This window comes from Frieseomelitta varia, unplaced genomic scaffold, assembly GCF_011392965.1.
Source record: "Frieseomelitta varia isolate USP_RPSP 00005682 unplaced genomic scaffold, Fvar_1.2 scaffold_251, whole genome shotgun sequence".
NCBI lineage: Eukaryota > Metazoa > Arthropoda > Insecta > Hymenoptera > Apidae > Frieseomelitta > Frieseomelitta varia.
This window is the reverse complement of record NW_025109981.1, coordinates 604,846-630,841: the sequence shown is the minus strand read 5'-3', so window position 1 is coordinate 630,841 and position 25,996 is coordinate 604,846. Positions and strand designations below refer to the sequence as shown.

The 25,996-nt window shown below is 30.3% G+C and overlaps 1 protein-coding gene across 3 annotated transcripts; it reads left to right on the top strand.

Moving 5' to 3' along the window:
- The first annotated feature begins 730 nt into the window (after nt 1-730).
- LOC122528457 (homeobox protein aristaless-like 4) lies at nt 731-25,751 on the top strand. Of its 3 annotated transcripts, none has more exons than XM_043653583.1 (7): nt 731-944; nt 4,112-4,669; nt 5,220-5,332; nt 19,711-20,272; nt 23,709-23,843; nt 24,161-24,474; nt 25,067-25,751. In XM_043653583.1, exons 4-7 carry the CDS (start codon nt 20,189-20,191, stop codon nt 25,335-25,337), a joined length of 804 nt encoding a protein of 267 aa, XP_043509518.1. In that variant the 5' UTR covers nt 731-944; nt 4,112-4,669; nt 5,220-5,332; nt 19,711-20,188; the 3' UTR covers nt 25,338-25,751. The 3 variants fall into 3 exon arrangements, with proteins under 3 accessions (XP_043509518.1, XP_043509519.1, XP_043509517.1); XM_043653584.1 differs by having other exon boundaries at nt 731-1,217; nt 19,711-20,266; XM_043653582.1 differs by having other exon boundaries at nt 731-1,217.
- The last annotated feature ends 245 nt before the right edge of the window (nt 25,752-25,996 follow it).

The window sequence follows — 25,996 nt, the reverse complement described above, 5'->3', positions numbered from 1 at the left end:
CGCTCGAGCGGTTTACCAAAGAGAAACGAGAAGGTGCTGGTACTGTAGCAGTAGTGAAAATCGAGGAACGATATTCATCGGTGGCTCCGAACGAAGTCTTCCTCGGTTGAAAGTCGACCGATGGAAAATCGTGAAAATGATATGCTGGACAATGGGTATTGTTCGAACCGATCGCCGTGTCTGGCCTCCTACCATAGTTGCTTTTCGTCCCTGGATGCTTAGAATCGGTAGCTTCGCTGGGAAACTCAGATTCGCGAATCGTTCTTCCAGAAAACGAGAGTCCAATAGGAATTTTCCTTATTCTCCTTACCCCTTTTCTACTACTATTTCTACTTCTGCTTCTGCTTCTTCGCTTTTGATGCAGTCAATTAATTGATTTTTCCAACTCATTATAAATATTATTGATTTAATTAGTATCTAACTTCAGTAATAAAATGGTAATTAATTAATTAATAGATTAATCTATAGTTACAAACCTCTTATTTTTCTATTATTACTATAGTAATAAAATATTACTACTATTTTATTACTATTATTATTAATTACTAGCAGTAACTAATTGAAATCTTTTTCCTAATTGACTTGAGTCAAAGCTCCCATGTAGCTCCCAGCTAGCTTGTGTTAATAGTGTATAATCTAGTTGATAGTTCATGATCATAGTCAAAAACGATTATTAAATAAAATTCAAAATTTAACTATATAATTATTATAAGATTGAAACATTTGATAAATTATTATGTCACTTTAATGCATTTATTTCGAAATATGCAAATTTTATTTCACAATTGCGCAAGTATTTTATAAGGTGCCACAATTTTCTAACTTTAATCATATCGAAATTTGTAAATCTTGTTTGAGAAGGATTATTTGTAATATGTCAACAAGCTTAAGGCATATTGTACCAAAGTGTTATGTAGGGAGTGTGGGCTGAACTGTTTGCGAGGGTGAGTAAAAGGGAAAGAGAGAAAGAGTGGAGACATACATATATATATATATAGCGTGGCACTTGAAAAGATTCGACAAATCAGTGTGAATACACTGGTGTGGTGGTTAAGTATGTTTATAGGTTATATAGTTATAGCCAAGTATGTGTCTTTATTATAATAATTATAATGAAGTTTAAAAAACGTGCAGAGGAAGTGACTTTATTAAATAATTTCCTGTATCTATCGAAATATAATAAAAATATCAAGGTTTTTAATGGAATTGCATTAATCGTAAGTGTCCAATTATTTATGCACGGCCGTGTACTTTTGAACACATAAAAAAATAGAACTAAAAGTAAATACAAAGGAATATAAGACGAGTACATTTAACAAATAACTTTTTTTATTGCGAAGAAGATTACAAAATGCCAAATAATAAAATATAGTGGTATTGACGCACCCTAAAGTCAGTTGAGCATGTGCGGCCTATGTGATTAGTTTTCATAAAAGGTGATTTTAATGGACGCCCAACTGTTCCCTTATGTTTTCAACGGTTCCCAGACAATGACTCTCTTTTCAATTGTTTACCCTCTACCACCACCCCTTCTAACGTCTTTCACAATAGATCATAGATTACATGAAGAGATTACCATTCAAATTCTGTTTTCGTTCGTCCTTTTATGTTTTGCTTATGAATGGAATGTTATCATTAATTGCTCGGTGAATCAATTGGAAATGGGCATCAATTGATATCTGATATTAAGGTGCCATAAACTTTCAAACTGGAGAGATACGATTTAATCAACGATGTGAAATGAATATTTAAAATTGTTTTTTCATGACGAATATTAATTGTATAAATTATCAAACCACATTATAAATTATAGGTATTACAAGCTACTAACTATGCTGTGAATTACTAATTATAGTATAAACTATACTAACAAGAAACAATATTGCAATTAGCATAAACACCTGGATTAATATGTTAATGATTATAGACTACTACATTAAAATTCAGATAATTATAAATATTGCTGTATAGATATGAATAGATTGCAAATATTCATGCAATTTCATATTTTTATAAATTAAAATTAAAAGAGTGAAATCCAAGTAGGAATTTTTCATTCATTAAATATATTTAATGTGTTTGAATTATTTATATCAATTGCAATGTTTTGTGATTTATAAATCCACGATGGATAAATTAATAATTAATTAAATTAAATTAACTGAATAATGAATTCATCCGCAATCTAGATATGATTGATATCAATAATATTTGATATGATATGAAGGATATCAATAATATTTTATAGTTTATAGTTTATAGTAGCAGTCCAGAATAATTTGTTGGTCATATAACGATGAAAATTAAATATGCAAATGAGCAAACAACATTGCTCTCTATTATCAGGCGATTCATTGGTTAGATTGATCACGGTTGAGAATCTATTCAGTGGCATATATTAAAAAGTCAAAGATACGAAGTACAGTAGGGCGATGTAATCACCGAACCGCAACGAATCATTATTTCCATCTCAATTAATATTTTAATCAAGCCCCTGTACACTGCGTTGTTCCATTTACGGTCTCGTTAACATTCGTTTAACCACCCTCTTAGGGTATAGCGCCAGTTAGTATTCATACAGTACTAAGAATGATGATATCGCTGTTCAAATCTGGTTGACCGTTTGATTGTTTCGTGGACAATAAGGATGATTAAAAGATCAAATAAAATAGATACATTTCAAAATACGGGGAGCATGATATTTGTGATATATTTGTTGTAAATATTACTGAAACATCTTAATATCCATGATCTGTTATATTTTTGTAAATATCTATAGGTACATGCTAAATAGGTATTAATGTTAATTTAATGCATAATAATGTATATTATTAATGTATTTTTTAATCTGCATGAAAGTAGTGTGGTTTTTTTATTTTTTATTATTATTTTTTATTATTTATTTATTACTTTTATTTTATTATTTTTTATTATTTATTTATTACTTTTATTTTTATTAATTTACTACATAATTAATCTTACCTATTTCTTAGTTGACATTTACTCATTCACTATATTTTCTTAGTTTTTTAATGTAATGTAATATAATTACGTATAAGAACGTAAAAAAAGAAAGATTAAAACTATTTTCATGTAGTAATTATTTTGTGATATTTTAACATGTAGGAAATAATCGTTTACAATATGTGTATGTATACCATGTACTATATTGTGTACATCTATATGACTGAACTTCACGAATCTATGTGAGTTATAAATTTTATTTTTGCATTTACAATTTTTTACAAAATAAATATTCTTACCTATATGACTTATTGTCATACATACATACGTACAATTTCTTCTTTACATCTCCGTTTTAATATTGGCCATTTTTTATCAATTTCTAACCAATCGCATTGTTATCAGTTACAAATTAAGTTGCCCAAGCATCCACTTAGACTTAATATACTTTAATGTGTCATACTGAAAAAAGAAGTGACACGCTTCAAAAGAATCTATTGATTGAATGCGTTCATTTATTCGAGATAGAGTGTGGACATTGGCCAGTTGATTAATTAGAATCTCTCCGTGGCACAAACTGAAAGGGTTAGCCTCATGGAAAAGAGGATATGTAACGAACGAAGTTTCTACGTTTCAATCATGCCAATTACTTGATACTTTGTTCATCGATTATTGTTATAATTACTTATCACCAGAGGGTTTCACTTCAGTAGTAACAGAGTGATAAAATTCGTAATATTTATTGTCCTATGCACTTGACAGCAAAATTAAAAGATTATTCAATTTTTATCAAAAAATGTATCAATTTTTGAACTATAATGAACAAATTACGAATGTTTATGCATTTTTGGGAAATTCAAGATCCTAAAAATCTATAGAACGTATATATTGTGCGAAAATATTTAACATATTGAAAATAAAATCCCTTTTTTAATATTTAAAATGCCAATGTAATAAAATGACATACTAACAACAATCCAAGAACTATTTATTCAAATTACAAATCACTTTCCAATTGTATTTCTTTGCATTAGAGTTGATCGATAACTCTTATCGTTCGCTCGAGTGAGATTATTCGAAATTATAGAAATGCATTCGTTGATAGTAGGTGATAGTGGTGTTTTTACAGACGTATGTATGTATAAAGTGGCTTACAGAAGATTAGAGGAAGGCGGACGGATAAAGAACGGATGCAGGGAAGCAAGAGGAGAGGAAAGTGGAAGGGAAGATGAAAAGCGCATCGGTCGAGATAATGAGGACAAAAGAGCTGAAATCCAGTAGATCGTTGGGTAGGTGGATCGGTGGATCAGCGAATCAACGGATCAGTAAATCGAGGAAACCAGGTTGGAAAAGGACGAGTCTGTACAAGGAACAACCAAATTCGTGTGTTTCCAACTTCGAACCGTGCTCGAACTTGCTCGGAGGCCGAGTAATTAACGATATTTCAGGGGTAATTAAACGCATCCAATCTAGCTGAAGGGTGGGCTGCTAAAGGCCTTCAGCTTCAGAAGTTCGAAGACGGTACTGCTCGAGGAAACCGCATTTTGTATGCACCCTCTACCCTCCAAGAAACCACTCTATTGCCAGCTTCTCTTCTATCATGCTCTCGTCATCTCTCTTCTTTTCCCTTTTTACTGTTATTCCTCCCCTTTTTCCTGTCTTTTTCTTTCTTTTTCCTCCACATTTTGCCTATATCTCGCCACGTGTAAGTTAATATGTATTAATATGTACTAGTTATTTTCATTGATCTTATTTTAGGATTTCGTTTAATCGAATTTACATTTAGAACTAAATAGAGGTCAAATTCAATAGTCTCTCGTTTTAGTCCATTCTTGTTTTATATATTAGTAATAAAAAATTCTAAGAATAATTGAACAATAGCAAATATGAATGAAAATTTGAAGCAGTTCTCATGAACGGTTTATAATACATCCTCGCTCAAAAATCTTCGGATTAACATTACATTTCTTTCAAACCTGGAAATAATAATTTATGCAAAAAAAGAATCTGTAAAAAATTTTATCTACAATGAATGCTGAATTTAAAAAACAAAAAGTATTCTAAGAATTTTGAGCAGAAGTTGGACTTACAGATTAAATGATATTCTTCATTATATTCTTTTATGATAATAGATGATATTCACACTTAATACTTTTTTAAGATTAAAATCAAAAAACTTATTACAAATATTATTAAATATTGTGTATACTGGAGAATATTCTCAACAAAATTAATTATTTTGATCAATGTTTCAGAAATTTTATCAATCGCGACGGAGAGAGAGAGAACCGTGCAACCTTGGATGCATCAGCAGTGCATCAACGTCAATATGCATCATTTCGGACATCTGCTTTAAACATGAATTAAGGTAAGTAACTACTTTATTAATAAAATCTTTGATTTTTTTGGATTTTGAAACTGTTACGTAAAATTTTCGCCAAATGAAATAAAATTTATTCTTAGCTGATTAGACATAGGATCGGTGAATGTTAATATTATTTTATTTTTATTTCGAATTAATATACATATTATTTAATTTTAATAATTATATTCGTTTATGTACGAAATCAAAGTTCCTTTTATAACTACCTTATTCTTTGAATAACTACCTGTAGCATACAATGTGCGCACTGAGAGCATTTTACATCTGTATATACAAATTGTGCAGATGAATTAGATAATTCTATATATGTATTGTTGTATATTTTTACAACGTAGATATTTCACTTAATTGAATTTTTAAGTGAATTGATTCAAATGCTCATTCAAATACAGGCATTTTTTACTTTTAATAATAAATTTGCATATCAGTACAATAAAGTGACTAAACTAATAATAATAAAATTTATTTATATCAAAGAAATTTATGCAAAAATGCTGTGTTTTAATTATTTAGTACATTTTAATCTTTAAACTAGAATACTTGAAATTCTGATAATTTTAAAGCATTTTTTATTTCTTTATAAATTTCTTTATAATTTTTAGCAAGGAAATTACTTTTAATAAATTCAATGAGCAATTTAAAGCAAATACGTTTGAATTGAGCATCTTGAAAATTATTGTCTATATTATTATATCTAATTATGAATATATGTATATGTTTCATATGTCAATGATAAATTATTAAATTTGTCATTTCCAAATATATAAATCTCGATCTATTATATTCTCTTCATTGTCACTGAATAAAGATGAAAATGTTTTATCAAATAACATTATTAATTTTCGTTTGAAACGTATCATAAAATATTTCTGTAATCATCAGAAATATTAACTTTAATATTGCATAGAAGACATTTTCAATATCTGTTAAAATTTTTTGCTTAATAAAAAGCAGGTATATTGCAAGAAACGCCCAGATTTTATTAAAATTTTGCATGTGATTTTACGGTATAAAGTAACGTATATGTTTTATCCAATAAAATGTTATTAATTTTGAAAAATACTTGAAAAATACTTTCGTAATCATTCGAAATATAAACGTTAATAAACATAAAACCCAAATTTCATAAAGACTTCGTAATTATGATGGTTGAATGCAAAAAAATCGGCGAATGCAATTTATAGTGAAACTAATATACTGCTCTTAGTGTAATAATTCAACGCATGCGAAGATGTACGAGTTGTATTAAGAAGTTGAAAAGAGAGAGACAGAATATTGGTTTGAAACATGCACCAACCACTAGTTAACGAAAGAGAAAGACCCAGGGAAGGAGAAAGAGGAAGGATTGGTAGAGAGAGGAGGGCGGTCTGGTAATGTGACTAAATGAATCCACTAACGGGGTTGGTTTTGCAGTAATGGAAGGGGTAATTAAAACCACCCTTCTGCGGATGCGGACCGAGCTAGATCCACTCTCCAGGGCCGCAATTCCGCGATAAACTAAAATTATTCAGCAATGAACTTCCATTGGTAGTTGTTCGCTATCCTTTTTCTCTTAGTGCATATGTTTCTGTTTATTTTGTCAATCTCTTTTCGCGTGAAAGTAATATCAAACCTTGTCTTAATTGCTATTAATCGGAGTTTACTCGAGTTTCAACGCGTAATCAGTTGCCATTGAAATATAATTCTCAAATGATATTTGATACAAGAAAAGTTATTATAAAAAAAAGAGAAAGAGAGAGAGAGAGGGAGAAAAATCCTTTTGAATATTTAATTTTGTTATTTGTTTTAGTAAAGTATGATAGTTATATCGAGCAAATATTTCATTTATGATAATTTTCACTGCAATTCAAATCGAAAGGACAAACTTATTAGAATTATATGTTTAAGTGTCATCAGATATATAGTAAAAATTACATGATTTAGTTTGATAATACGTTGACAACTGTACTACAAATATCACGCAAAATACAACGAAGATATTGTGCAAGCTAGAAATTACTTTAAACAAATAATCGATAAAATTGACATGACGAAAATTCAAGGTAGTTTAATTTTATAGAAAGAATGATTAATTAACGATTCATATGACGAGTGATTTAAGTAGAAGGGTAACATTGAACGTACGAGGTATGATGAGAAATTCTAGAGGAACCGGCGGCCCTGGAATTCTCGATTCAGTCGTCGAGGGAACTGCGGCAGTGATGCTTTGCAAAATGGAACTGATTAACAAAGATTCAGAAAGGCGCGCATCCAATTTCCCCATTCTTCGTAAAACCATCCTCTAATTATCGGTAATTCACTTACCAGCTCATACGATCGAGTCGACACGCTTATTCTGATCTCCAGAGACGTTCTGTTCTTTGCCGTAGCAGCTCTAATTGTAACGAGCATACTTCAACTTGTGCTTCGGTATCTTTTTCAACGTAGCTAAATAACGTTGACTCTTACATTATTATCGTGATTACCTGACAGTCGATATTTTCTATCCGTGTTAAGAGAAGTAAATTATTTGTTTCGTTCGAATAATATTTAATAATTAACATTCGATTCAAATAGAGAATAAAGAGGAATTTTATGATTTAGAAAGAGATATTAAAATCTCGGTCGTTATCTGCATTTCAATCGAATTATTTCTACTTTGGTCAATAGAACGGAGTATATTCATAAAGTTAATAAGATAAAAATCAACGTTGCCGTAATATAGTTATTAATAAAATCACGTTTCCTCGAAAAACATTTCACAAAAAATCCCGGATGTTTGCCCCGAATATTCTTTTTATCAAAGAAGTAATAAGACCCAGTGTATGAAACGTGCGTGAAAAAGATATTCATACGTGAAGTTCATACTGCATGAAAAAAATTGCCTGGATACCCATAATGAAACACTATCCTTTATTAAATCACTGTTATTCTATTTATAAGCTGTACAATTTAATCCTCCCGTACAGTTATTCAATTATAATTGAAAAAGAAAGTGCTGTTGAGAAAACGAAACAGTAATTAAAGCAGCGTCGTTTTCCAACATATGTATGCATATATGTAAATTTTATATGCTTATGAAATATATATACAAGCGAAACAAATAGGGTATATTTTTCTTTATTCGACATCGATGAGCACAAGCTGGTAGAGACATTGTCCAAAGGTACGAATAGCCACTAACTTTTCTCTAGAGGGTTGCTCGACAAATACAAGCTCCGTCTAGTGAGGAAGGGGTGGGAGGCAGGGTGAGAGGGGGAGGCGGGGCGTAATCAATGAATGGACCAGGCGGACAAACCTTCTGTTACAAAAGCCTGACATTTTTCGGCTTTTCAGTGTCATTACCATAATAATGCGAATAAAAGGGAATTCTCGGAGTCCAGACTACTCTCCTTCACTTCCCGCTTGTTCACCTTCAGCCCCGGGAGAAGATGGTACTAATGAATAGATTTCTTCTAGCTGAAGTATGCTCGACATAACGATGGAAAAAAAAGAACTCTCTCTTTCCTTTCATATTTATTTATATTTATTTATTTCCATGGAAACAGTACCCGCTCTAGTTTCAATGTACATACTTTCTGCACTGTGATCATTTTGCTGGCAAATAGTAATTATACACATTCGAGGAACATGTCACAACAGTGTCTTCCTTATCCGAATGTTCTGTTGTTCGAACAGGATATTTACTAGTAATAAATGTCTTTTCTTCTATTAATTTATTTTATATTATATTGCGCAATTATATTTCATAATTACAACAAAGTACTTACTCACTATTCAAAAGAAATATAAGATACGAGATTTTATTGAAATAAACGATATTGATAAAGTATAAACATAAGAGAAAACGTAACGTTTCATTTATGAATGGCGAAGATTTAGCAGATACAATTTTTCTTTTATACAAAGTAAAACGTTAACGAAAAAAATTGAAGCAGCTTGTGAAAAACTGAAAAAGACTTGTGGTCTACGCCGAGAAATGGACTTCGATGATTCGGAGTACAAAAAGAATGTAATGTCTACCGAATTACTTATGCAAAAAAAAAAAAAAAAGAATTTCAACGATAAAAAAGATATAACAGTTCTTAAATATCTGAAATAAACTGACAAGTTTCTCGATCTCCGATTTATTATTGTTCTATCATCTAAAAATTCTATTAACCGAATACCTTTGTCTCTCTATTCCGATATGGAAAGTTCCGCTGTATTTATGGTTCTTTAACAAGCTATATCCGAGATTACCTAAAGATGAAACTTTTCACGCATTAATTACGGAAGGAAACAGCCGAAGAAGAATTAGAAGAGAGAAAGATGGAAAGAGAGTGGCGAAGAGGTCTTGCTATAGAAGACAGGGAGATGACGGCGGCGAAGGATGTGGAGGGAAAGGAGGGGTAGTTATGGAAAGGTAGAAATGCAATGCAATTCGTAGTTTTCATTGTCACGCGACAGAGCTACCGTGATTCTGGGGTGGAACGTGGCTTAGGAAGGGTAGCGGTTGGCGAACGAATCACAGTAGCGAGGGGAATGGAGGTTGTACAAGCGGTCCGTGGAATGAGAAAACATTAATCTAGGCATGTTTTGCAATCTCACCACCACCACTCCCACCACCACCACCTCTCCCTCTCCCTCTCACCGGTCTACCTACATATAATGGAACACTGTTATTGCTACGTTATGGCGTGCGCACAATGTTCGTTTCGACGTCAACCCCTTTCCACCTTTCTCTCTATCTTCCTTTCCTTCTCTCTCTTACTCTACTTATCGTACCTGAAGATATACACTTATATGTATGTATGTATGTATGTGTGTGTTCTCTCTCTCTCTCTCTCTCTCTATATTTTCATCTATAAATATACAATATTCAGTACATTATAAGTACACACAAATGTACAGTAATACTGTGTTTGTATATTACGCGTACACACCGTCGCTTGAACATTGCATTTTTAATGCCTTCGTGTTTTTTACATATATATATGTTAGTATATACATTTGCAGATGTATTGTATATAGGTATAACAAACGTATACATGTTTGTAGTTACACGCACATTCACAGGCGAGAGATTCGCGGCGGTAAGATTAATACATCGAGAATAACGAGAAAATTTCTTCATCTCGGTGGAATGGATAGAATATGGTAGCTTGTGTTGCTTGTAACAGGATGAGAGATAGCAGAGATGTATGTATACATATAATAAACGTAAACAATATACGAAGGTATTAAAATGTTATATGTTCAAACGAAGGTGTCTATACTATTTATAGATGTACATATCTACTTATATAGAGTGTTCTAGCTTTTGTTGTTCAAAAATGCTAGCTAGTATTGTAAATATAAATAAGAAAAATAAATACAAAGAAAAATAAATATAAATAAAAATAAATACAAATAAGAAAAATATATCATAGTTATCAGGAAAAATATAAATTCTTGCTTTCTCAAAAATTGTACAAAGTATATAAAATGCAAAGTAAAAACTGACGAATTTTTCGTTCGATAAACGATAGAGACAGATTACTGATATTAATGTTTATTCTGGACATAAACGTAGGAAAGAAAAAATTGAATCTTTAATTATAATAAATTACGAATTCTTTGTATTAATTTTTGTTTCTTCAAAGTTTTTCATAAACATCTAAACTTGGTATAACTCGATATGAGAACACGAAATTGATCTTTTATAAATTATCGATTTTAATGATCTTTTAATCAACAAAAGCTAAATCATTTTTTAATAAATTGTTTATTAGGTGATGTTTGTATAATATGTTTATCATTATTTTTATTCATAACATTTGCTGGCTTTCCAGAATGTTACATTAATATTCGGATAGTACACTATTTTCTATTGCTTTGTACAACAGAAAATATAAGTATCACGCTTATTGTAATTCATCCTTACGAAAATACGAAATATTTATTTTAAATTAAACACACATATTTTAACCATAGTTAATATAATAATATTTTAATCATAGTTAAGCTCTTAACGCTTATATCCATGGTATAGGCATACAGTCACATATATAAGTAGAAACGTTCAGTCAAACGTTCTATGCCAGACTGCGATATTTACAGGCAGATCCAATCGATCATATAGAAAAAAAACATTTTATTTGACAAAAGATCTTATTAAGAAATAAGAGAGATAATTAACCATATCGCAAATTCTGATAAATTAGTTTTATATTAAAAGGAAAAAAGAAAAAGATGTCTAAAAAAAAATAAAGTTATATAGATTTTGAAAATATGAAAATATTTATTATAACATTGGAAAACATGAATAAATCAAAAAATCTCAAGTACTTACATATTAAATATTACTAAAATTATAATCAAAATAAATCTATTCGTATATTCTTTTAAAGGAAACATTGTTGTAAAATTGTCGAAAATTTTTTTTCTCTTGAAATTTCATTTTAGATTTTAATTAACTTTTACATTTATTATATATTATTTCTTCTATAAAATTTAATACGAATAATTCATTCAATCGTTCGATGAAATTTAATATTCTCGTAAATAAGTAGAACTACTAAATGATATATTATCAACAGAAATACTAATCATGTCCTGCTGTTTTAACAATCACTGTAGGTCTCGACGTAGACCATCATTTCTTTTCTCTTTTATCGCACAACAATGATGACTAGCTAGCGAATGATAACGATAACGAAGGTGTTCCTTCGTAACCTCGCCTCCGCTCGTTTTTCTCATCCCGCGCTCCTTCTTTACTCTTGTTTTTTTTTCCTTTTTTAATGCAAAATGAGAACGAAACGGAAACATAGAGGAAGAGACGAATGAAGGAAAGAGAAAGAGGAAGAGGAAGAAGAGGTGTCCATGCGTGGATTTGCGCATCGGCACTTCCGTGGATGCAACTCGGAATCGCCTCGATGACGTTAAAAGGAGACTCGATAAACGGGTCGCATTGTCGCATTATGAAGAAAAGGGGTTGCTGCCTTTTTTTCTCGCTTCCTTTCTCTTCTTTCTTCTCTCTTTTTTTTTTTTTTTATCAGCTACTCCGTCACAAAAGTATGCTTGATGGAAATGGTTTCCTCTCGACAGGTTTCAAACAAGAAAAGTAATCTCCTTAACGATAAGAATTAAAACTAATGGTAATTCGTTTACTCTGTTATCAAGCTGTTTTACAGAACGTGTTAATTTATGAAATAAAAAGTTCCAAGTGCTTGTGCATCTCACATCTTTTACTTTACGTAACGTAACGAAACATAGAACCAAAAAGTTTGTAAAGACATTAACAATTGGACAGTAATCTTCAATATCCGAATTAATAAGAACAACATTCGATTTAATAGGATCGTTTGGATAAAGGACTAAATTTGAATGAAAAAAAATTTGTTGAGAAATTAATGAAATGGTACCTAATTTTTAACATTTGAATTAACATTTCTCAAAAGTTTGCGGGAAAAATGCTAGCTCGTAACACCGCGAACGATCCCGTATATTTATATATTTGTACATATTCTGTGAATTTTCTGAATTCTTCCATTTCTAAACCAGTAAATCACAGCATATTTATAAAAGACGTTTACAGTCGGAATTTTCGTTATTTATCGAATGTATACGACGAACATTTGTGTGCAAATGATAAATATCAAAAAATTAATTAAATATCTAACACCTAATTAAACACAAGATTCTTTGAAATTCCACTACAATATATACATATTGTACTTATTAGCAATCCAATTCTTTTACCTATCGTTACCCAATATATTCTCCAGAGACCTGTGAACAATCCGAAGTTTGTAGCATTGTGCCCATTGTTAACGTAGCGAAACACGTTATCAGAAATGAATATTCCTTGGCTACGCGCTAAATAAACGAAAGAGAGAGAGAGAGAGAGAGAGAAAAGGAGGAGGAAAACGTCGGTGCGGTAGGGGGGAAAGCTAAGGGACAAAAGCGGAGATTTTTAATCTCCTTTCGTTGTAAAAACGAAGAATCGCCCCTCGCCTTCGTTTATTTATGCATTTCATAAAAACGGCCGACCGAGGTTGTATTATATTCGATTCTCCTCGAGTCTGACTACCATCCTCTTCTACTGATCGCGAGTCTGCGCAGCTCTTCTAAAGAGGGCTCTACGTTAATGTATAAATGAATAGAGTACCGGTGCTGTTACTCCCTCTACTACCTTCTTCTTACTCTTACAGAGGGTGGTGCTGATGGTAGTAGCGGATGTGGCGGTGGCGGCGGCTGCGACGACCACGCCGCCACTCGTAGTGGGGGTAGTCGGGCCGTTGGTGATGGTGTTGGTGCTGATGCTGGTGCTGATGCTGATGCTGATGCTGATACTGGTGCTCGTGCTGGTGCCCGATGCTACTAGCGTAGCTGGTAACAGCGACGATGTCGCTGTTGGTACTGATCCCGGTACTGTTACCATAGCAGGGAACGGGGCGGGAATCTACATAGCTGGGAAGGGACGAGTTATAAAAACCTTTGTGATTTTGCTGACAAAGATTGGATGAGCCTGCACAGGATTCACTCCTCGCTTATTTCCTTTACTTCATAAAAATTACCAGCTGGAATAAATATCGGCATGCGCGTGAATAAAATTGTAAAATAAGAAGTAGTAATATAATATACTGGTATTGTAGTAACATATAGGCATATGCGTACGTTAAATTACATAATATAATAATAATGTAATATTATGTACGTATAGTAGTTATAATGTTTTTTTTTTAATACGTAATCTCATCTTTTTATGGGACGATTGATGAAACATTTGGTCTGCTTCGAGTATTAAATTAACGTATAAGTATCAATATTTAGCTAAATCTAAATCGTAAAATCGGTCATTCAACAATCTAATATGTCCTATTAATTGATTAATATTTTGACTGATTATTATTGATTAAGAAAAATATATATGATACAACTTGTCTTATTATAAATAACAAATGAACAGCTTAAATATTCGTGAAATAAATAAATAAGGTAAAGTAGATATAGTAAGGAATAATAAGCTCAAATAAAAGAAAAAGCGATTCTGTAGAACTTCAATATTTTTCTAATTAATTGTATTATTTTATTATTCTAATATAAATAGTACCAATTGAAGATATATACCAGAATCTGCAAAATATCAAAAATGTTTCTTTGAATAAATTTCGACAAAGGTACATCAATAAAATATGCAGTCAAATACAATTGTGCAATATAATAGAAAACGACAGAAAGAGAAAGTTTCGGAAGTATTCTAACTTGTAGTATCATTCTACTATTCTAATATAACACTACCAAAATTTCAAAAACATTTTTTCGAAAAAATGTTAAGACAGATACATGTGTAGTCGAACACAATTATTTAATACAACGAAAAAAGTAAAAACGACTAAAAAAAAAAATAGATATGCAAAAAGAAGAGAATGAAAGAAAGAAATAAAGAACAAGTTCTGGGGGATGAAATGCGGAACACAATGGAAATGTTGTAGAAATGATAACATCCGGTTGTCTGGCCCGTCCTGTTGATCTCCCTGGTAGCACTATGGTTTCATGTGCACCCTTGTTGTAAGGGGTTGGGGGCGGTGGTGGTAGGGGGAGGACGTGGTTTCGTTGATTAAAATAACCTCGTCAGTGTAGTCGTTCTGTTGTACAACTAGTCGGGGGATGATGAGTAATCGTCTGGCTTAGGAAATCGTCATGACAAGGGCATCGGACAAAACGAGGGGCGGAGAGGAGAAGAGCTGCAGGTCACCCGTTCAACAAGATCAAATACGAATTAAATAAACGATAATAATTAGACTGCGGATTTTGATTGCGCTTCTGGGAAATTTAAAATTACAAAATCGTGTAAAATATAGGCAACGTAATATATAAAATTATAGAAAATATACGAGGTATGTTATTTATCATAACATTCAATGAATGAAATCAATTTCTGCTTACAATTAGATTCCATTTGTTTAATTAATATTATATAAAAATACAAGTTTACACAAAAGTTCGAAGTTTAATAATGATACAAATTTAAATCTTATCTTTTAAGTAAGTAATTCGAAAATTATATAATTATGTATATTTTCTCATTCGTTAAATAATTTAATGACAAAAAAAATAATCAACGAGGCAAACGAAATGGTTTGCACGAACGAGTATTTAAATAATTAATTAATTATAGAATATTTAATGTACGAAGTAAAACTAGTCGTACTTTAAAAGTGAGTTGTCTTAATTTTTATCATAATTCTTTTATTAGTCCCCATTATTATTACTGTTTTGTTCAAGCTTAAGTTAAGTTCAAGAAATTTACGATTTATAAAAACAATAGTTATACAATAGTTATGCAATAAACGTATACAATATTACTTATAATAAAATGTATCAGTTGTTTATAAGTCATAAATTTAATGTTGAATAAAAAATAATAGCAGTAATAACAATGAAAGCAAAATTAATAAAAAAATTATAATAAAATAGTCAGGTATTCGTAAATTTTACTTGAAGCAAATAAGAAAATAATTCTCTAGAAGTTTAAATAAGGGATGAATTTCACAAGGGAAAAATTAATGGAAGGCAATTGGCTGTATGATAGGGGCGGTCCTCGTCGTTAATATTCTATCCAATAAATGGACCTCAACGACCCCATTTTGTCTGGCAACCTGTTCCTAATTTTCTCCCCATTAAATACATCCGCTTATTTAATACGTACACTTGTACAACCTGACAAATGCAGTTTACGAATATATATATATATATACATAAATTATAATATTATCTTTCTAACATTATTGGCTTTTCGTAAACGAAACAGAAATTACCATTTTTGATAGTAAAACTGGATTTTCAATTTTATAATATATTTACGAAAATTAAATACATAATTACGCAATCTCAAATCAGCTTTACTTAAATAAAAAATGTAACAAAAATTATAAATGATCGAAGCACAAAGGAAAATTCTTATTATTTACTAGTAACCATTACTAGTTCATATTAAGCTTTGAAAGATTAAAATAAGATTAATATAATAATTTAAGATTGATAAAACGATGCTCTAAATTGAAAATCTAATTTTACTACCGCAACACATAATTCTTATTTATTACTAACTATTCGTAGTGAAATATCAGTATGTTCATGTTAAAAATTGTGAGAAAAGATTAACTCTTAACTGGTATTATCGTATATTGAAAGCTATAAAATTTAAGTTTTACATTTCTTAAGTTCGAAATTTTTAATTTGATTTGTTAATATAATACAAATTATTATAATCATCTATGATTCCACGATATCACTTGAGGATTAGTTATAACATTCAGGTCAAATAACAATTTCTTGAGTTTAAAAAGGAAAAGAAATACAATTTACACAGGTCTGTTTTAAAAAATTAATCTGTCGTTTGCAAAGAATCATTTTACTTTGTGTTATCGCATTAGAATAAAATGCGCATTTTCATTCATTATTATCGTTAGGTCTTGAGGGAGGATTTATTATTTTGAGGGAATTTTATTTCTATTGCACTAATTACGAAAATACTGTATTTTTATAATTTGTAACAACTAATGTTTGTAATATTCACGTTTAGCAATTGTATTTCGCGAACGAATCGTAACGAACGTAATTTGATAATGGAAGAACACTGTGTTTTTTAGTTAACTGGCACACAGCAAAATTTCATATAAAGAAGAATAATGTATTGATTAAATATAATTTTTTATATTATAATAAATTTTTTATATACTATATTTTTACTTATTATATATTATATTTAATCAATTATTTGATTAAATAACGTATTAATGATTAGAAAACAATTATGTACAATTTTGTATACGTATGTGCAATAGAAATTCATATAATATTTATAGATCTATGATATATCTTTGCGAAGGCTAAACAAATGATAAGTAGACACATCGAAATCACTATCGTAATTAAACATAATGTAACATACATTATACAATAGGCTGCATTTTCATCAAGTCTTTCGTAACTGCAGAAAAGTAGATCAAAGAAAGAGTAATAAATATACGAGTGTTAATAATTTCTCTTCAACCTTTCTCTTCCATTTCCATATTTGTTACTCCGCCTTTATATGTAAGTGCATTTAATCACAAACATCTTTACAATTTGCCACAAGAAAAACGTGGCAACGATAATTTTATACAAATATGTGAATAGAACGTGAAAATCTGAGAACGAGATAATCCATAATTTCATAAAATAGAATTACATTTGATAAAAGAGTTGAATAGACATATATTACCGCAGAATAAACAACCGCTATTAACGTTGGTAAAAAAATATCTATCATAATTAAAACTAATACTAATTTTTAATATCTCTCCTGTCATCCACCACGGTGTCTCTAATCAAAACAAAACAATTAATAAAATACATAATCATAATGAAATTAATATAAAAATATTTCGCTAGTATTTGGATCATTAAAGTAGCGAGAATATAAAAAGAGAAGCCAGAATAAGAGAGAGTGAGAAAAGGGTAGAAAGAAAGAGAGAGAGAGAGAGAGAAAGAGAGAGAGAGAGAGAGAGAGAGAAAGAGAGAGAGGGAGAGAGAGAGCGTCGTCCAGAAAGAAAGACTCGGCGGACAATCACAGAGAAAATCAGATGGAAAGGGAAAAAGAGAAATACAGCGTAGCGAACAGAAAGGCTCCGTACAGGAGGCGAGCATAGAACGCCAACGAGAGAAAAAGCGAGAGCAAGAGAGAACTGTACTCAGTGCATGCAATCTTTTTAATTATGAAAACACGGCTTTGTGTTTCATTTTGTTTTGTCGTCAGGGGCGCTATTCTATTCGGGCCCTTCTCCTTCCTCATCCGGCTGGTTCTTCCTTTTTTTTTTTTTTTTTTTTTTTTTTTTTTTTATATTATAACGCGCGCGCACCCGAAGTCAGGAGAGGGTGTGCAGGGCTGGATAGGGTTCAGGAGAGGGGCAGAGATAGGGCAGGGTGAGATTGCTTTAGTAATGAATTACATGGCTTCGGGGTATGTGCCTGTCTGATGCGCTATACGAATACCGAGCATCACTTTCTGGCTTTCGCTACGGCTCCTATCACTAAACTCGCGCGCCTCCTTCCTCCATCTCTTCTTCTTCTTCTTCTTCTTCTTCTTCTTCTTACGTTTGTTCTTCTATTTCCTCGCTTCCTCCTCTTCCTCCATCGACTTTTCTCGCTTCCTTCTTCTCCTCCCCTACTCTTCGTCACTTTTTATTTTTTTATTTTTCAATTTTGTCCTTTTCTTCCCGATTTTCCAAATTCTCATATCTTTTTATTCGCCCTACGTTAAATTGATAGTTCGAGATTTCTTAACCCTTATTTCTTTCCATTTTATGTATCTTCAATCAGTACTTCGAAATCATCAATTCTTATATCTTTTCATTTGTTTTATTTTAAATTAGTAAAATTATCAATCGTTGAAATGAAGCTTAACATTATCAGACACCTTTGTACACGTTCTTTGGATCATTTTCAGTTCTACATGTATGCATGATTTTTTATTTCAATTTTTATGTTGAGAGTTTTTAAATTTCATCTTCTTGTTTGCTAAAATGAAAGCAAGATTGAAATATAAAAATTCGATGATTATAGCAGAATTAAATTCAGTTGGCATACTTAGTATTAAAAAGAACAAAATATATATATATTTTGCCATTTATTGCGATTTTGCTTATAGTTTTATTCGTTCACTACGTTTCAATTCATTTTTTATTTCTTCTTTTGTATTAAATACGTACCTACTAATAATATACTATATACTACGTACCTATTAATAATATACTATATTTATAATATACTATACTATAATACTATATTTATAATATACTATATAACCTACTATATTTATAATATACTATATTATATTATAAATACGTATTTGTATACAACACAATATTGAATTATCTACATGTAGTTAATGATTAAATTTTATGCGTTCTGAAATGAATTTTTATTGCGATTTTATATTAAAATGCGTAATTAATATCTTTGGCCATCTTACTGCTAAGCAATATACATTCACATTAAATCATTGACAGAAAAGCAATAAATTTACAAATTTTAACAATTATTAAAAATTTATCTATTATGGCTCATCTTAATTCATAATAATAAGTACATAATTAAAGTTATTCAAATTGCTTGGATATTTCTTTGAGGTAATAATCCTCCTTTTAAATAATCTTAACAAATAAATTTTACATCAAATATTTTATATCTATCACTTCATTTTCATTTATCTTATTTTCATCGCAGCAACCGTATAACATTTTCATCCTGCACGACAATCTAACAGGCATAATTTATAGTTATAACCTCGATTCGAGATGAAAGACCAAAAAGTTCGGGCTTCATCAAACTTGGAGCATAAAATAAAATATTAAACAGGCGTTGCTATTTTCCAGGAAAATTACCAACGAAACAACGAAAGTAACTGGCAGACAAAATAAAATAATAAATTGGATAAACGAAGGAGAGTTTCGAGAATGCAGATCCGAAAAAAAAAAAAAAAAAACGAGAGGAAATCTTGAAAAACCAAAAATTCACGTATCGCCCTCCTTTGGAGGAAAAATTCTGCGCGCTACGATTTAGTGAATTTTCCACAAGAGGGGTGTGTACTTGTCTCCATGGAAGTGGTGCCGCCCCTAAAAGGGATGGACCAATCCCGTGATATAAACCAACCCCTGTTCCGCACATAACTCAGAGCTTGATCGAGGGTGAACTCTCGAAAGGAGACTTCAGTTTTCTCGGTGTCGTCTATCGAGAACGATAAAACGACTCTATCTCTCGCAGTGAGATTCGCAGGGTAAAAAAGAAAAAGAAGGGAAGGAAATCGCAAAACTATATCCCTGATAGTTTTGGCGAACAAGCGGTCACGAGAGGATGGCAGGCCCGTATTTATCACCCTTAGGCCCTCAGGCTGATTTGCTTACCGAATATATGTTTGGAAGACGTCGTCAGGTCAGTGTACGTTTCTTTTTCGCTTCGTTTTACTTTCATTTTTTTATATTTTGACACATTCGTGTGCTTCTATTGTTAAAAACAATATCGTGTTCGATTCCTCGTAGAACCTTTATGTTCGTATTTTTCCCCGGCGATCTGCTGTTCTTCTTTCGTTATTAACCCTTTGGATGCTTAAAATGAAAAAAAAAAGTTTAATACTGAATGAGGGGCATATAACAAATTAAAAATGCATGTATGATATATGTTTTGATATATGTTTAATTATTTAATATAGTGTAATATGTTATCCTCCAATCAGTAAACTAATTATTTTATTATTGATTATAAAATTATCTGTAAAATAGCTTAATATACACTCGAAGGATTAATAGACTGCAGATTTATATTTTATTGAAAACGTAGTAAAGAAAGCTTAGTAGAAATGAGTAAAAAGAGTGGTCCAATTTAGGAGCCGATCCAAATTAGGGAATTTTCCTCTGGAATTTTTACTTGTTATTATTCCTTTCGTTGTTAATTTATCAAGGGCCAGCTTTCATTTGCAATCCTACCAATCCACTACCAATTTCATTTATAATTCTTCTTAAATTCTTCAATTTATATTGTCAAGTTTTCGTTTTTAATGTAAAATGAGAGTCCAAGAATTCGTTCAATATATTTTCCATTACTATATCTTCTACCTATATAATTTTATGAAATTTCAAAAGATCAAAGTTTTTATTCATTTGTTGCAATTGAAAAATACTTTAGACACAAACGGTGATATACAAAATGATAAATAAAGCAATAAATAATTTGTGATCAATGATTTACATGTGAACAATTTCTGTTATTACAAAGAGAAATTTTATTTATCAGTTCTACATTATGTTTACATTCTATTATAAATCATTTATTCTATTATAATCATTCATTCATTTATTTTTTAGAAAATTATACTCGATTCATTTATTTTGTGTCGGGAGTCTAAGTATTTCACGCTCAAATGTGTAAAATGATTTTTGTAGTTTGTAGAATGTTATGTGATGTATTTTTAAAGAATTATAAACGATTTATCATCAAAAATAATTAGCTGCAATTAGCTATAAGTGTTTTGTTATTATATTAATAGATAGAGATGAAGATATCTTCATTTGTTTGTAATAAAATAGTATAATTTAATAGACACATCTGTTACACACCTAATAACTACTCAAAATATGCATAAAATTCTCTATTCTATAAGTAATCTACTGTATGACTTTTATTTTAAATATAAAAATTATTCTAATTACGATATACCAACTATTGTGAAATTAACAGTAACAACCAATGTCAAATATACATATGTAATAAATATTCCAGATACAAATAAATTATAGAAAAAGATTATAGAAAATCTTAAAAAATTAATGAAAGTATCATATTTTATTAATAGTTATTTCTATTAACTTTAATGCTTATACATTGTGCTTCTGAAATAAAAAATTCATTCATTTATGATTTTTCTTTCTGTCGATGAATTTTTCGCTAAAGTTTGAAGTATTTTCTTATTATAGCTTTCATGCATGCTTTTTTTTCTATTTCTTATTTTCCAGACTTCTAAAACAATTATGTTTTACATACGTACAAATGTTTTACATACGCATGCATATTAAACATTGCATTAATGCATAATCTGTATAAACAAAATGATATTAAATAATAAATAAAAAAATCTACTGATGTTTATTCAATTTGAATTTCATGATTTATCTGTCGTACATTATCTAAATAGCATTTCGCTAGTGTACAATATTTAGATATAATTACGTATAAAAATGTATTTGATCACATACGTATCTATATTCATTGAGTAAAATAAATTTATAATCTCATGTTTTCGTTTAGTATTTCTATGCTATGCGATATCTTCTTTTTTAATAGTGAAGTGAAATAGGATGAGATAAAATGAAATAGAACTCTAATCGTAGTTCTTCTTCCTACTTTTTCGTACTTATCTACTAATAATGATGGTTCGAAGCTTTGTATATTCTAATATTTATATTAACTATATCGGTGGTATTCGCTTTTTAAAAATATATTATTACATCTTTCTTTATTTGGAAGGAAAATTACTAAAAATTATTTTTATTACTCTTTGACACATAAAATACACACACTTGTATATAATAATCAAGGGAAGTTCGGCAACTGAAAAATTTGAAAAAATTTGGAACTCTCTACAAATTTTTAATTTACATAATACTAATGACGGAATAATTATTTTTTTTTCCTGTTAAAGAAAGATTCTAAAAATGAAAACATCTCTCTAAAGAAATTTTGAGTTTCTATGTTATATGAGTGTATACTTACGAAATTATACAATATAAAGCTCGTTAAAACGGGCATTAATAGAATATGATGATTATAGAAAAGTTAGAAATTTTTGACTGGACGAAATATGTTACGTGATTTTCAAAAGAAACGGTAATACAATTCTCCATAAATATATGTACGTCTAATCTAATAAATACATACGTCTGACGTCCATGCGTCTGATGCTTATAGGATCATTCTACTTTAAGTTTTAAGAAAGATGTTGATTATTCTTAATCTACATAGTGTCACTCGAATATTTTCAATAAATTTTGATAATTATCGACCATAAATAGACACTTTTAACTTATCTTTTAATTTAACTTTTTTTCTATATCTAATATTTTATAAATCTTCTTTTTCTAATGGAACGTTCGGATGATCAATGAATTGTCAGTATTATCAATATTTTACGATTCTCAAAATTGTCGTGCGTAAAAGCAATCAATACTTTGTCATTTAATGTCAATATTGGTCGTGTGATTACTTACGACAATCTTGAAATATTGACAATATGCAATAAATATATTAATCGTTTGAATACTTCATTACAGAGGACGTTCCGAATTCCAATGTTAAAACTTTGGGAGCGTGTAGGGAACTGATAAATTAAAAAAAAATGTCTTTTAGAGATTTACTCACATTTGCTTCATCTTGGAGAAAATCACGAGAAAAGAAACAAAAAGATTTTCATTTTCACTTGTTACTTATTTATTTACATTTATTCATGTTATCATCTTAACTGTTCAAAATGTTGGTCACTTGCAGGAGTGCAAGCATCACATCGAACATATAGATATTTTTCTGATATTTGGTGCAATGCAGCTCGATTTATAATATAAAAAGTCAAAGTTTTTGATCCTTATTCCTAGCAATACTTTTTTGCCAGAAAAAAGAATTATTCCGTTATTGTTACGACGATAAACTATATTTGTGCAAAGTTTCAAATCTTTTTGAATTTTCTTTACAAATTAAAGGGCATGACATACGTAGATATTTAAATATCTAGAGTTATATCGAACATAGTAAATATTTAAATGTTAATTAATTTTACGGTAGTGTAAATATTATATTCATTAATGAATTGTTAATTATATCTGAGTAGAGACGCAATCGGACAACTTTCACTCCACAACAACTTCAGGAATTAGAGTCGCTGTTCCAGAAAACGCACTATCCGGACGTTTTCCTAAGAGAGGAAGTCGCTCTTAGGATTTCACTCTCAGAGGCTCGTGTTCAGGTTAATAAACATAAATACTTTTTTATTAACTTATATTCATTCTTATTTTTTTTTATCATTATTAAATTAACGGAGAAAGTTTTGGAAAGATTGTCTTCTACATATTATTTTATATATATGAAATCGAATTACTTTATGCTATTGCTGTTTAAATGTATATGAATGATTCATGTCATAATAACAATAATATATATACTTATTACTTATATATACTATTATACTTTATAATATAACACATAATTAAAATAGGTAGTATAATATATTAATGTATTATTCGTGAGAGAAAGATGCGAGTAATGAATTATTTGCTGTTTTAGGTTTGGTTTCAGAATCGGCGAGCAAAGTGGCGGAAACAAGCACGACTGCAATTGTTACAAGATGCATGGAGAATGAGATGCTTGGGATTAGGAAGTGCAGCACCTCTTCTTTTAAGGCCGCCACCGACAGCGTCGTTGGAACGACCTGATGCTGCAACACCACCACCGCCGCCACCGCCACCTCCTCTACCTCCACCGCCTTCAGCTTCTGCTTCTACCAACGGACCAACTCTAACCACCAGCAATGATAAAATACCTGACACTTCAACTTTATCCGTTTGCAGAGATTACAGAATTCTTCCACCCCCTCACGGGTAACGAAATAACTTTCTTTAATTGTATAATTTAATGCGACTAACTTACGAGTGATTTTCATAGAATACATTTTTCAGATCTTCTCTCTTTCTTTTATTTTCTAAACATGCATATAATAAAAAATGAATTATAGTGAAACTTTTTATTTTTTTTTTTTTTTTTTTATGTTATATGATTAGCTATGTGTATATGTGCGTTTTAAATTAGAACTTTAATTAACCTTTTCGATCTCAAAAAATCTAAAGACATTTAATAAAATAGGATATACTTCGTGCAATTTTGATACTTGTATTTTAATTGAAATAAAAACAATTCAATCATCCCTCTGCAGATTAAATCGGTAATACAAAAGTGTGTCCGCAAATGTCATTAGATAACAGGTCACTTGTTTTTACTACTACAAATTAGATAATGTCAGTTAGATACTTGGATATTCTTTATTACCAATAGTATTTCCAATACTACGATATTACCTTCTTTATATTCGAGTAACTTTTCGATTGCCATCGGATATTTTCAATAGAAGACATTATGATTCTTTTATTCTTGAATTTCCATTCTTATAAAAAAAAGGCAACTGTTATGTTTCAGATATTCTTTGACCTGTGAAAAATCTCCAGAGAGAATGAAGTGTGGTTGTGGTTCTCCACCTAGAATATGCGGCAGTCCAGTAGAAAGAGATATCAATTTAACCGTTAGAGATAGGCCTCAAGAGGCTGAGATGGATCTTACCGTGAAAGGTCCACCTCGACACACACCGATTGCTACTTTATTCCATCAGCTACCCCAACAAGAACTCAGTCCTTCGCAAAATGCTGACGAGCCTTTGGACGTTACACTTAATGCTAACAAAAATAATTAATTGTTTTTTGTTACCTTAGTTTTATATAACTTAGTTTTTTATTCGCGACTCATTTATTATTTCTTTGGTTTTTCACTGAAAAAGATAAAGTACGATGGACAAACCAGCTGTTAAGAAAACTTGTTCCAAAGATACGTCGTTGAAATTTCAAGTAAAATGCTATTTAAACTAATTATATTAAAATACGCATGTAGTTAGTTTAAAATTAAATATTTCCTTTATTGATAACTTTCATTTTATATTTACAATATTATTCTTTGGTCTGGACAATATTACATGAGCCAAACGTAGCACTTTAGATAGCCTCCTCAGTCTCTTATTGTTTTAATTGTCTCTTCTTGCTCAATATTTTACAAGGTTACAAAATATTTATTATCTTATATATATTTCTGTTGGGATAAACAAATATAGTTTATTTTCTTTTCCATATATGTAACTAGAAATGTACATATATATGTTTTCTACATTGTCTTTACTAAATTATATTCATTAATATAAATGTATTGGTAAGAATGACAATTGATCATATAAAGTGTACTATTTATTTTGCAATAGTTGAAACATTTTTTTTTCTTTGAAAAATATGAAAAGTAATGAACTTTGTAAAAGCTACATAGAAACGCAATAATGAACAAATTTTTTTTATAAAACAGACATTC